This window comes from Micropterus dolomieu, linkage group LG08, assembly GCF_021292245.1.
Source record: "Micropterus dolomieu isolate WLL.071019.BEF.003 ecotype Adirondacks linkage group LG08, ASM2129224v1, whole genome shotgun sequence".
Taxonomy (NCBI): Eukaryota; Metazoa; Chordata; class Actinopteri; order Centrarchiformes; family Centrarchidae; genus Micropterus; species Micropterus dolomieu.
In genome coordinates this window covers 2945333-2959134 of record NC_060157.1, presented here as the reverse complement: position 1 = coordinate 2959134, position 13802 = coordinate 2945333, and the positions used below count along the sequence as shown (strand labels likewise).

The following is a 13802-nucleotide window of genomic DNA, read 5'->3' as shown; positions in this document are numbered from 1 at the left end:
TGCCGGGAAGCTCGCTACCGCCAGGGAGCGATAACGCGGGAGAACCAGGCCAACGGTCCCCCAGCCCAGCCAGAGGCATCCCTCCCTACAGTGCAGGCAGTGACAGCAGCCCCCGAGGCCGATCTCATCCCCGGACAGGGGCCCAGCCCCCCCCAGTCAAGCACCCCCAAGGAGGAGCACCAAAACCTACCCCGACAACACCGGTCATGCGCCCCAGAGACTCCCGAATGCCCCCACCGTGAGAGAGCTGGCAGGGGGAAGCAGCGGGAGCCTCACCTCTGCCGAAGAGGGCCCAGGCGAGGAGAGGAGACAACGGGCCCCCAGGCCCAGGGACACACCACCCGCCCAGAAATGAGCAAAGGCCACAAGCCTGAGTCCGCAGAACCCTAGGCCAAGGAACATGCTTTTAGTTGACAGTCACAACATAACAAACACAAAGCGACATAAAGGCAAAAAACATTGACCGTAAATAAAGATAACATTAAGAGTTAATTAAGGTTATTGTTTAATTGTTAAAATATCAGGACAAAGTAAATAATAAATAGTGAATAAAATGTTACTGAGAGGTGGAGGTTTCAGTGGTTTTGTTTGAAAACTGCTAAAAGGTTATTAATGAATTACTGGCTGCGATTTAGGGTTTAACTAATCAATTGATCTGACTGGTTGTCAGTGGCCCCGCGACCCTGTACGCAGGATAAGCGGTTGACGATGGATGGATGGATGGCTGTCAGTGGTTGCTGGTCAAATAATCACAGACAGACAGCAGCTGAAACTGGAACACTACAGCAGCCCCCCTCCAAGCCCACTTAGCAGAAAATACCAAAATATGTTTTGGTCCATATTGCCAAGCCCTAAGATCAACTCACAACGAAAGGTCAAGGAAGTCTCTCAGTCTTAGTCTTTACTTTAATTACTTAATAGTAGCATATTGTCAGCATAATGTGGGTGCAGCTAAAGTTAGTAAAGCAACAGACACACAGAAAGTGAGATACAGGAAGGAAACAAGAGAAATTAAACCACATTCAGCTTCCTGACTGATCAGACAGAGTGGAAGGAGTGAAGTGATAGAGGCAGTTCTCCTGCAGTTGAATGATTTGTCTCCATCAGGATCAAATTCAGAATGAATATCCACCGTGTTCTGTTCTTCTGCTTCTTCTCAGGTGAGGAATGATTACATGTTCTTCAGTTGCTGTGTTCTTATCAGTGGCGGTTCTAGACCAATTTTACTGAGTTGTCCAGGCTGGGGCCAGTTGTTTTGTCAGAGGGGCACATTCAATCTGGGACAAAGGAGACAAAGGCAATGTTCAAGCTTTCAAAATCTCTTCTTTAACATATAATGTAATGTTTTAGTATATTTCGGTAACTTAGTTATTTCTTTCGGTAACAGGATCTTTTCTGTAACTTAATTTTAAGTAAATAAATTTATTCCTGTTAACTTTAGCTCAAGTTACGGTACAGTCTTTGATGCAACACTTCTTTGTAAGGCTTAATGAACAGTATCAGCTCTAGTGTACTAGATATTCTCTGGATCCCAATTTGTATTTTGTATCCCACTATAACTTTTGCTAGGAAAATAGAAACTTCTCCATATTCACCACTGTTATTAGTTCTGATGTGAAGTATACCCAAAATTAAATACTTCACGGTAGGCCATCATTTGTGCTTTATGGACAGGGATACATATTTCGGCAGACTGCATGTCCAGACTGGTAGGAACAGTCGGCTACTGTTATCGCTTTTTGTGTATGAAAAGTTCTGTTTAAATGCAATGCATTATTAAATTATTACGATAATAATTTAACCTTTAAGGACGGGGACTCAACATGGAAACGTGGATTACAAGGACAAAATATTTTCTACAATGCTGCATTCAGTTTAAAGTACATTTAGATGCAAGAAGATGTAACGTTGTGGCGAGCAATGTGTTAAACTGACTACAGTGATGCTGATTTTACAGTATCGATGGCGTAGATATTTGTAGGAGCAGCTTATCTGAAAAAGGTGACAGTCTGTCTAGATCTAGCTTCCAAACAGTAACATGGATGACTTACTGATCAAGTCCGCGGTCAGTTATAACATCATCAGACTATCGCAAAATAAATGTTTACTCTATGAAGGAAACTATATGCTCATTTTGTTTAGACATTATCAATTCAGTGCAATAAATAATACAAAGTTCAGCAACACCTAACGTTAACATTAGCCTATAAAAGCGTCCTTATAATCCCTGTGCTAACTTGCTCTGCAAAAACCTTGTTGATGAAACAACACTAAAACGATAGATGAAACAATCCAGTTTATAATTTTCATTAACTTTAGTGAAGTGCAAACTTTGGTTTTACCGTTGAATGTATGCGCGCTTCCGTGGCAGAGGAAACACTGGGCCTTTCTCATTTCCCAAATTTCTGCCTTCTCGACTCCTTGCGGCGCGTCTTAGTCCCTCCCACCCGAGATGCAAGCTAGAGGAGTCGAGGAGGAGACGCGAGGAGACAGGAATTGAGGAAACAGGCATTTAAAGAAATGAGGGCTGCGTCCGAAAAGTCAAAAAAAATCTCCTTACCTCGATGGAAAACATCATGAGGTCAAGGAAAGATGTGAAGGAGAACTATGTTACTATGTATGTTACTGACGTGACCTGCCGTGATGAAACTACAATGTTCTGAAGATGGACTACAAAAAGCACATCTTTTACACTGTGTTGTTTTATTGCAGGCCATCTAAAGGTGGACAACACGGTGGACTATTACTTCATAACCAAGACAGCAAAAAGGCAGATAGCGTAACAGTCACCAAATAATAGAAAGGGTTGTCACATTGAGAGTGCTGCTCAGTCACCCTCCTGCCCACCCATATTTATCAACATGAATCCTAATTATTGTGTGTAAACACAGCGTAACTTTGGCGAGAGAGAGAGGGGGGAGCGACCGAGCAGAAGGGGGTGCTGAGCGAATCACCTTGTAGGCCTATATGCGCTGCCCGCAGCTCTGTGATCAAATACGATTTTACCCATAGCCTAGTAAATGGCGGTCAGCGTTGATAATGTGATCAACGCTGGCTGCAGCTTGATCATTGCTTCTATTAAGGAAAGGGTGTCAGCATCTGTGACTGAAGTAAAATTAATTAATGATATTGCTGAAGGCTGGAAATGTTAGGGGGCTGCAGCATGTGTGAGCGAGTTGAAGACCCAAACGCAAGACAGCGGAGCTGAGCAGGCAGAGTTCAGTGATTTATTAAATCAAAGCGAGCACACTTACAGACAGTGGCTGAGTACGGAACAAAAAACCAAAGGCACGGAGTACATACGTCTAAACACAGGCAGATACACAGGGTAGGATCACAGAACGTAGGGAGCAAGACAGCTTCACACAACAAACACAATAATCCACACAGACACAAGGAGGGAGTCAACATGTGAAAGACATGAGGGACTAATCACACACAGAGACAAGCTAGACTCAAACACCAGACACTGACAACTTCAAAAGAAACCAGGAAGTAAAGCATGCGACAACAGACCAAGACCAGACCAAAATGCAGAATACAAACCGGAGCTGGAACACAGACCAGGCTAAAAACTAATCATACAGATAGACTACAAACATAACAGGCCGAACTAGGATCAAACAGAACACAAAGCAGGCGTGGGCAAAATAACAACACAGAAATCCAGAGACCATGAGTAAACACTAAGACAGAACTAAAATGCAGGACTAAGTAGTAAGAAAAGAAAACAGAATGAGAACTTCTTCACCAGAATAAACAAGACAAAACAGTAGAACTCAAGACACGGAACTAAAACAAGACCAAAATCCTTAAATCATAACAGGAAATACATATAGTGAGCCTACATGCTGCAACATTATCCTCATTTTGATCATTTTACAAGACTACACAGCTTGCATTGGTCTCAGTTATTGTTGACAGTTCAAGACATAGACTACACATGTTAGCAAGTTATGGCATAAGAGAGAAAAGGCTTAATAGCCAATGGTAACTTGATCAGCATCCTTTATCCGTCATGGTTGGTGATTTCTTTTTTTAATGGTAGAAAGTTCTAATACAACACTTTATAGCTTATTTCAACAATCCGATACATAAAATGGTGTTGAAACAGCATTACATTACGGCAAAGCCAAAAACAAAAAAAAGAACAAACAAACCAAAAGAAAGAAGGAAATTGTGAGAGGGGTGAGCGTCTGTATTGCACGGATTTTGCGGAAATGTGGTCAATGGATTTCATCGTTTGAGTTTGAGAACATGCGTTTCTTTAAATATTGCCGCTGCAAGGAATTGTGGGACAGCATTCTATCCTTTCCTTTCTTAAATGATGGTCTGGTGTACCCAATGCTAAAGGAGATATGAAAGGAAGCATTAAGGCTCCTTTCCTTTGCTTTTAGAGAATTCGAACAGCTCTTATCATGGCTGTAACTACTAAATACTTCCGGTTCACTTCACTCAGTCAGAACTCTTCCTGAGCAAAAAAGACTTTTTGGACGCAGCCAAGATATCCTTTCCTTGGAGCCGTCATTTTAAAGTGACGTCAATTTAAATATGACCTGTTGCACAGCTGCATCATCTGCCCTCTGTCAGAGCAGCAGAGCAGCTTTTGGCACTAAAGGCTACCGATCATTAAGGTTGAAGCGATTCATCAAATCTTTGGTCTAGTCCTAACTTGTATAACACTCAGGTGATGTTTGTGTTTGTAAAGCAGCTGTCTGGTTGTTGGTCTGATGTTTGCTGTATGACACACTATGAATTTCTGAAAGGACTAATAAATATCTATCAATCACCTATAAACCTTACCGGGGGGGGGGGGTCTCGAGGTTCCAATAAAAAATCTAGCATCTGTTAAAAAAATAGATTACAACAACCTAATCATCCACTAGGCTACACAGTACTACTTTTTTTTTTTTTGCAGTGTGCCTTTTGCATGAAAACAGGAGATAATTTCAGCACTCAGCTTGATGAGATGAGTATTTCATCATCAGTCCCTTTAAAAAATGACACAGTAACATTTATCTCATATAGCCCCAATTAAAACTGTCATCACAGGACTGTACTGTTGACATGTGCAGACTACATGGGCACTATTATTATAATACAGCTGGTCAGTGCTGAATGCTCTGGTTGATATTACAGCCTAATAATTTGACTTCAGCAGAAGTCCTGCAGTAATAAACTTAATAAAAAGAATTAAACTTTCAGCTTCTATAATCCATGTTTAGACGCTCTTCAGGACTGATCAGGAGGACGGCTGCTTTACTCCAAACAGTTTCACTGTATGAAACTGGACTGTGAGCGAGACCTTTTGGATGTGTGGAAGAACACAGAACATGAATTAACATTAGATCCTGACCGATCCTGTCGGTGCGTCGGGACATTTTAAAATATTAATTTATATTGCTGTTGCTTGTGCGTAAATGCGCACAGCTCTCTGGAGAGGCGCAGCCACAAGTGTTCATTTTTACAGTCCTGCTGCCCATCCACACATCACATTCAACAGCATCAGTAACATCAAAGTGAAATGACATCAAGGAATGTGGTTAGAACAACTTTATGCGGCGCTGCACAAACAGTGAAGGGCAGAACGTTCGATCGCGCATTTGATAATTTTTTATAGGCTTAACTGATACAACTTATGAATACAACAGCAACAGTGCAGAATCCTGCTCCGGCTGTGGGTTGGTCCCGCTGCATGTCACGCCTCTTGTAAACATCACAGCGGCTAAAACAGCAACCACCATAAAAACTGCGGTAGAGTCATCTCGTCTCATTCTCTCATCTTCACCTCTTCTGCTCACTTCATCTCATTATACAAACCTATTGTTCCTTGTAAGCTACCTTCTGTCACCTCTTACACCACCCTCATTAACCTGCAGTCTGTTTTACAGTCAGCGTACAACACAGGAAGTACTGATCATCAGGGTTCTCTGTTCATCTTTCCAACAGCACTGTGTGGTGGAAACACTGGGCTCGTCAGCACAAAAGTCTACATTTATACAGGAGCTGAGGGAGGAACTGGTGCAATTAATTGCAACGTGTCTCTGTCTGGAAGCAGGAAGTTCTTCTGTAAGAACGAATGTAAAGCAGAAGATATTCTGGTTAAAACAGATGATGTCAGAGCTCAGAGTGGCAGATACAGCATTAAATACAGAAACGGATCTTCTGGAAGAGGAATTGTGTCTGTGACCATCACAAATCTGACCAAGTCTGACTCAGGACGGTACAGGTGTGGTCTGGGCGGGACTTCGGATCCAGAATCATTCAGGGACTTTGAGGCCAGAGTTTCAGATGGTGAGTTTCTACTGAAAGTTATTAAACTGGATATATATTATTATTAAATAGTGGAAAGAATGTGAGTTAATTATGATATATGGACTATTTTATTGATATTAAATAAAGTTATTTTACTCTCCAAGTCACAGACTGTGGATGAACTGGGCAGCTCTCAGTGTGACTCTGTGGATCTGTGTTAATGTGAAGCAGGAAGTACTGTGATCAGACTGCAGCGTCTTACAGGAAATACAGAAAGTAACTAATGTTTGTTCATCTTTTCAACAGCACCGCTGGCTGGGAACTCTGGTTTTATCCGAACATTTACTGAAAGAGAAAACGTCACACTTGCATGCGTTGCAGAGACTAAATATGGAAGACAGAAGTTCTTCTGTAAGAATAAATGTAAAAAAGAAGAGGACATTATCATTGAAACAGATGGGAACAGAACTCGGAGTGGCAGATACAGCATCGAATATAAAGAAGGATCTGGACTGTATGTGAGCATCACACGAGTGACAAAGTCGGACACAGGAATGTACAGGTGTGGTTACGGCAGAGCTTTGTCTCCAGATTTGCACCGCAGGATTCGGCTCATTGTCATAGATGGTGAGGATTGTTTTTTTATTCATAAAAATGTGACTTCAGAATCCAAAGTCCAACATGGACATAATCCAGAGAGGTTTAATTGTGTGCACCTTAACCCCTAGCAGTACATTTTAATAATATGTATCATCATATGTAAATATTATTATGTAATGTGTTGATCAGGATAACTTCAACCTTCTCTTGTCAGTAAACAGTCAGATAATCAGAATTTGCTTTTGTGACCATTAATTGATCTTATGAACACATGTATATTGTTTGTGTATAATTTATTTATCTATCTATCAATGAGCAGCATCTAATTTCACATCGTCACCAGCTTTCCCTGAAACGACCAACCAGCCAACAGGTACAGTTCAGTGTGTTGTTAGTCCTCCTGCCAATCAGTGTCTCTCTGCCAACTTCATCTTCAACAAAACAAATATTCTTAAAACTGTAAAATTAAACAAAACAACACTAAGGACAGGTTCGTACACAGAAAAGTTAATTTCACATTAAATTTTACAGTAATTTTATTATTCATCTTCAGCTGTAAGTCTACACGATGTAAAACTCATCAGGTTGAATTAAATATGATACACATGGCTTGTGTTTTTTATTATATAAGTATAAATAATTTTTTACATTTCATTTGAACACATAACAAATTAAGAAAAATTTCTGATCTCAGAGTCAGATTTTTCTCATTAAAGATGCCATGTGAACTATTTCTTGTAAACTCTCTCCAGCTACATTCCCCCTTCCCCAAACCTAAACATTGCTGTTCTCTACCTGTCCCTCTGTCACCTGTTTCAGCAATCTCACTGGCCCCCCTAAAACTTATTTGATGTCTTCTGGTAAGTGATTGAGTGCAAGAGACTGCAATGGCTCAAAATGCTATAAATAGTATTGAGACAGCACTTTGCGACATCATCACATATTCTTGACGATGCGGAAACATGTTGCACACTTTTTTTAACTTTCTTCACGACCAAGGCACTTAATAGACCAACTGCCTAATTTATAGGTCTTGCAGGCTCTTATCCTACAGAGTAGACTAGAGGTTATTTTCATTAATTATCTATGTTTATATATAATAATCATTCCATCAGAGAACAAACTACACACAGTTCTGGCTTTATGAACTATCAGTGAGCTTTGTGTTTATATTTACATGTACTTTTTTTCTGACCTTGTTAACATCAAGGTTGGTTGCTCCTTCCATGCTTGTTACAGTTCTTTCTTCTTCTTAAGGCGGTTTTGCCAGAATTTTTCTTGTGCTTCTGGGCTTCCCCTGGTATCCCTGTGTTTCACGTCAAAATGCTATGAACTGTGGGCGATTCCCTCAGGCAAAGTCGGCAGAAAGAGCCTGTGACTGTGGACATCGAGATTGTGACTCTGACTGGAGGGAAAGGGGTTACTGTAAAACAAGCCACTCCCTCTTGTCCTGCAGTATCCCTTTTCCCTCCAGTCCCAGTCACCTGACCTTTCCCTCCCACCTGCTCCCACTTTCTCATCAGCCTTTTAGGTAGTTTCTAGTATCTCCATTGGCCTTTGGATCCAATCCTGCATTTCCTGAGCTTTGACAGTTATGTTTCCAGTACAAGATTTTAAAAAATCCCTTTTAAACTGTGTATCCTAACTTTATTTATTTCTTTTCCAGCCCTCTCCCATGTCTCTTATCCAGGTTACTTCTTGCCTCTGGTTGTGTGCCTGCCCTTGGTTTTTGTGCTGTTGGCTGTTTCTCTGCTGGTCATCTACAAATGGAAGACAAGGAGTAACATTGGTTTGAACACCAGAGGAAATGCAGGCAGCGTACAGATGGAGGTGACTATGTTTAACGTGTTTTGTCTCAGTTTCCGTGGGTTTCAATGGTTAAGAGTGAAAACTTTGACCCCAAACAGTGTGGCTCTGTGGATGGAAATGTCTTAACCACTCAGGTTTGGTCTAAATAATAAACCTTTAATTCACTGAAACATTCTGACTCTGTTTTAGCCGGCAGCCACGAATCAGGCTGCAATGGCTGTTGGGGACAAATGCTTTTCCCCACTGACAGGCTAAGATTTATGTTCTGACAACATTATGGGATAATCCCTACAGAATATGGAAGTTTTTAATTCGACTTAAATTTCTAACCCACAGAAGACAATCTACAAATGTGTACAATGATGCGCAAATATTTCACTTTAATGGAGACCAGGGGTTCCATTTACCTGAAATAGTCAACTGAGTATTAAGGTGGGGATTATTGATAAAGCAGGAGCCATACACATTGTTATTTTGATTGTTTGATTTGTGAAACACTTGATAACCGTCTTTGCTGTGAGTAGTTCCAGAGGGGGTTGAGGAAACACAGAGGGGTCTGGCCAGCCTGCCTGTGTGGAAAGAAACCTGAATCAGGGATAGTCAAGGTTCACGACATAGTATTGAGTGCTTCTATTCCATTCCAGTTAGTTATCAAATTAGTTTTAATAGATAATGCAAACAATGAAAGTACTCACCTTCCTGGTTGTCTCTTCAGCGGGGGGCGGAGGCAAAGGAGTACTGTAGGCCCACGCACCTGCTTAAGAGCTGCAGGAGCAAACCATAAAGCTGAGGGTAGGGGGCAGGAAAAGCATCAACAATGCTGATTTGTGATTATTTTGAGAGTATGTGTTATTGATTTGATAGAAATCTGTATATGTAAATATTCATTCTTTGTGCTCTATTTTTCTATGGTGTTGGGTTTTTAGGTAAATATTTATTCTAAATGATGGTGGTCCCACCTAAGTAGTGTTACCCACTTAATTACCTGCAGGAGGGAGTGTATGTAAGGCAGCTAGTTGCTTTCAGTGTAAGTTTCTTGCTTGTTGGTGTCTCATCTCGTATGGAAGACAATAAATGCCACGTTTGTGCTTGCATTTTACCTCGGTCTCATGTCTCTCTGGAAAAAACTCTCAGCCTCCACCGGGTCATCGGACATTCACTATCTGAAAATGTGTATTACATTTTGTGATGTGTAAAATCAGATCCACAAAAATACAGGGTGATGTGTACACACACCTGTTTTTACACAATTGTGTAATTATGTCCAATGTGTACTGCGGAGATCTGTAAATATATACACAAATCACACTTTGTAAACACAATTAAATCTGTACAAAGATCTTTTTGTTTCACATACAAAGTGATTTACGCATTTTGTCGATCCATTTCTACACACAACTGTTTTACACACTTGCGGATTGCTTCCTGTCAATTTGCAGGTCTTGTCCCCTCTGTCCCGCTGAGATCTGTAAGCAGAGATTTGGAAATTTGAGAATAATTTACTAGCTACACCAGCAGGTGGCAACAGCGACATTCTCTCCCGTGAACTGACAGGATATTCACGGCACTAGCTAGCATCATCCTCATCGGTAGAGACAACAAGGAACAGCAAGGACTGTAGTCTTGTTTCAACCAGCAGCGGAAAAATAAAGTGGAGAATCTTCTTTTAATTCAACACTCGTGATTCAGGATCGGGCTGATAGCTGTGTAACGTAAGCCCACGTTACACGTAACAAGCTCATTAAATCATTTAGTTCACCTGGAGAGATTTTATGATTTTCACAATAATTGGTATTCCCTGTACAACTGGAGTTAGCGTGCCAATCTCTTATATAGCCTCCATTTACCACAGTCCGGTGATCAGTTGACATTTATGTATATAGTGATAAAATCAGAAGGATAGTCTGACAGATCAGTGCAGAATGATCATTATCTTAGTGACCGTAAACCATGATGTCACCAGTGTTGGGCAGTAACCCGTTACTGTAATATTACTTTTCCCAGTAACTAGTAGTGAAACTAATTACTTTTCTAAAACAGTAATAGTATTACTAGTTACTAGATTGACAGGAATCAATCCGCAGATGTGTAAAAACAGTTTTGTGTGTAGAAATGGATCTACAAATGCGTAAATCACACTTTGTATGTGAAACAAAAAGATCTTTGTACAGATTTAATTGTGTGCATTTACAAATTGTGTGATATTTATGTATATATTTATTTACAGATCTCCGCAGTACACATTGGACATAATTACACAAATGACCCACAAATTCACAGGAAATAATCCGCAAATGTATAAAAACAGTTTTGTGTGTACACATCACACTGTATTTTTGTGGATCTGATTTTACACATCACAAATGTAAAAATACACATTTTCAGATAGTGAAATATTTGCGCATCATTGTAAACATTTGTAGATTGTCTTCTGTGGGTTACAAATTTAATTTTACCTTGCAGATCATCATTAAACACACTTCATTCAAACTGGACAGACACAAAACAAAACTCAGCAAAACATCTTTGTCTTTACACTGTTTCAACAATCACCAACTCTGGTTTGGTCAAAATAAACCCTTATTCACTGTGTTAGATGAAAGATGAACCAGCCATTCTATCACTTTCCTTAAAGCCAGCCAGTTTGTGTCCAGGGCAGGCTGTTAGATTTGTGTTGTTGCTGTCCATGTTGCTAATCAAAGGCTGCAATTACATGGAGTTGTGTATCTGTGGCCCGTATGTACACAGAAGGACCTTTTGGGCCTGGGGTTGAAGCGCAGAAGAAAAGTATTTGCACTGGGGCCAATCACAATTATGTTAGACTGCTGTCTCACACACCTTTAAAAAATATAGCCATACAAAGGAATTACACAAAGGACAATCAAATGTTTTAACTTCCAACCATCATTATGGGTTTTTTTGTCCGTGCACCCCCTAGAGGCAGCTCAAGGGGTGCACACACCACACTTCCCTATCCCTATATCCCTATATTAACATTTAAAATGTTTTTGTATATTTAAATATATTTGTTTATATATGTCTGTTTTTGTATTTGCACCAATATTGATATTACTCATTTATGCTTAAGTCTTAATAATGTACACTTTATCTTGTTACATGGAATGACAATGTCCTTCTTGCTCTAAAAGTGCTATTTAAATAAAATTATAAACTTATCTCTAGACATTAGAATTTTTAGGAATGACAAATACCTGATCTGTAATTTTGGCTTCTGTTGTATGTCTGGTTTGTTCTTGTTTTATTTTCAGTCTTTCATCTATGAGAACTGTCGGACTCCACATGCGAAGACTCCTTCTACCACAGCCTCGATCAAGTGAACAGGATCAAACCTAGATTTTAAAACAGAATACAAATGGTAATATTTGGATTTGAATCTTGGTTTTATACTGTGCAGCTTATAATGTGGTGCAAGGTTCCATTTTGTTCCCTTTTTATTGACAGATATTATCTATAAATCATATTATCACCTCTCTGCTAATGATGCAGAGCTGATCATTTGTCTCAGGGTGTTCAGCATTTTATCACTTGATTATTCTGAAATGTCAAATCTGTCTTCAGAAATGTAGGTGTTGGTTATTCTTTCCCAAACTTTGAGAAAAACATAAATAAATCAATACAGTCCAGCATTTACCAGTTACTCAATAAGTCAGACCAAGTGTCATTTGGCAATGAAAGCCAAGAGGAGCAATTCTTTCCAGATATCTTATAGTTTCTATTTCATTGTAACAACATCCCTCTTGATTGTATTGGCTGGTTAATATCTGCATGCTTAAAGACACTTAAACAACTTAATTCAAATGATACATCTGGGATAGTCTGACACCAGCAAATGTATTGTCACAATTGTTAAGTTGTTTTGTGTAATAGCCTGAGTTTGAGTAGAGTATTTTTGAGGATGCATTAGCTAAATGACGCCACAAGAGGGAGTGTCCACTTCTGTTAGAGCTAGTAGGGCTGCATGATGCTTCAGCCCCTCATATAGAGAACACCATGCTGAAGGCTCACAAACATTTCCTGTCTCTGCTTTTCCTGTACAAAACGGGCGAGTAGTGTGTCAGATATTTTGCTGAAATACATTTATAAGGACCTAAAAGACTTTATTATGTTGTTCTGACAATATGTAATGTTAATGTGTAAAGTAGTGGTTTATTCAGTTGAGAGACTTTGAATTGAAGTGTTGCTCCCCTGTTAAAGGTGTAACCACCATGGCGGCCTTCCCATCAATGTTCATTTCTTTTATGGCCATTGCTCCTGGACATGTACACCTTTTATCGGTATTTGTTAAAGGTAATGGTTGTAAAGTATGGTTCTTTCAAGTTTGGTGAAATCTAATCCTAGCTAGTCCTTGTATGCCTCTGTATTGTTGATATTTTGTATTTAAGAATGTAGTAAAAGTGTGAAAAAAGTAGGCTTAACAGTATTAATGCTACTGGATGAATATGATTTAGGAGCTGATCAACAGAATAGGTGTGAGTCATAATACAAGTTAAGACTAGGATAGTTGAAGTATTTCTGTTGAACTTAACAAATTTTTACATTAAAATAATTTGAAAAATATGTTATTTCTACAGTTTTGACATATTAACCTCTGTGCTGTAATGTGATGCAAAATGTGTCATTTGTTATGAATTCTTCTCCATACAAGTCATCGAAGCGCAGCCATGAAAGTGTCAGTTAGAGCGAGTCCTATACTGCGCTGTGATTGGCCAGCTGCATATTCAACCGTATACTTGATCTTCTGCATGTAAAATTGACTTGTTATGAACTTTACTAAGAGGATAAATAGTAAACTGGAGAGATTAAAACAGAATCTTGGTTATTTCTGTTGCACACCATCCAGCTTACAGGCAGATTGCTGGGCCTAAGGCAGGGACATTAAGTCCTTATTTTTATGTGTTGTGTCCTGAAGAATGGGGTATTTGCATATTTTATACAGCCTCATTAGGTTGACAATAAAATTAATCACATTTTATGCGGTTGCAATCATTTATAGAACAGATGCATAGTACATTAATGGTTAAACATGTTTTATATAAAACTATTAATGTATTCTAATATTTATAAATTGCAATTAACAATTACACAAACACAAGATTGGAACTTTTTAAAATGTGTGG

At 39.5% G+C, this 13802-nt stretch overlaps 1 protein-coding gene across 2 annotated transcripts; it reads left to right on the top strand.

The window, feature by feature from the left end:
• The first annotated feature begins 1071 nt into the window (after positions 1-1071).
• On the top strand, positions 1072-13489 carry LOC123974571 (polymeric immunoglobulin receptor-like). Of its 2 annotated transcripts, XM_046055380.1 has the most exons (6): positions 1072-1160; positions 5950-6294; positions 6562-6882; positions 7175-7228; positions 8522-8685; positions 11934-13489. In XM_046055380.1, the coding sequence occupies exons 1-6, from the start codon at positions 1121-1123 to the stop codon at positions 12000-12002; spliced, it is 993 nt and encodes a 330-aa protein (XP_045911336.1). In that variant the 5' UTR covers positions 1072-1120; the 3' UTR covers positions 12003-13489. The 2 variants fall into 2 exon arrangements, with proteins under 2 accessions (XP_045911336.1, XP_045911335.1); XM_046055379.1 differs by lacking the exon at positions 11934-13489 and having other exon boundaries at positions 8522-9504.
• Positions 13490-13802: the final 313 nt, after the last annotated feature.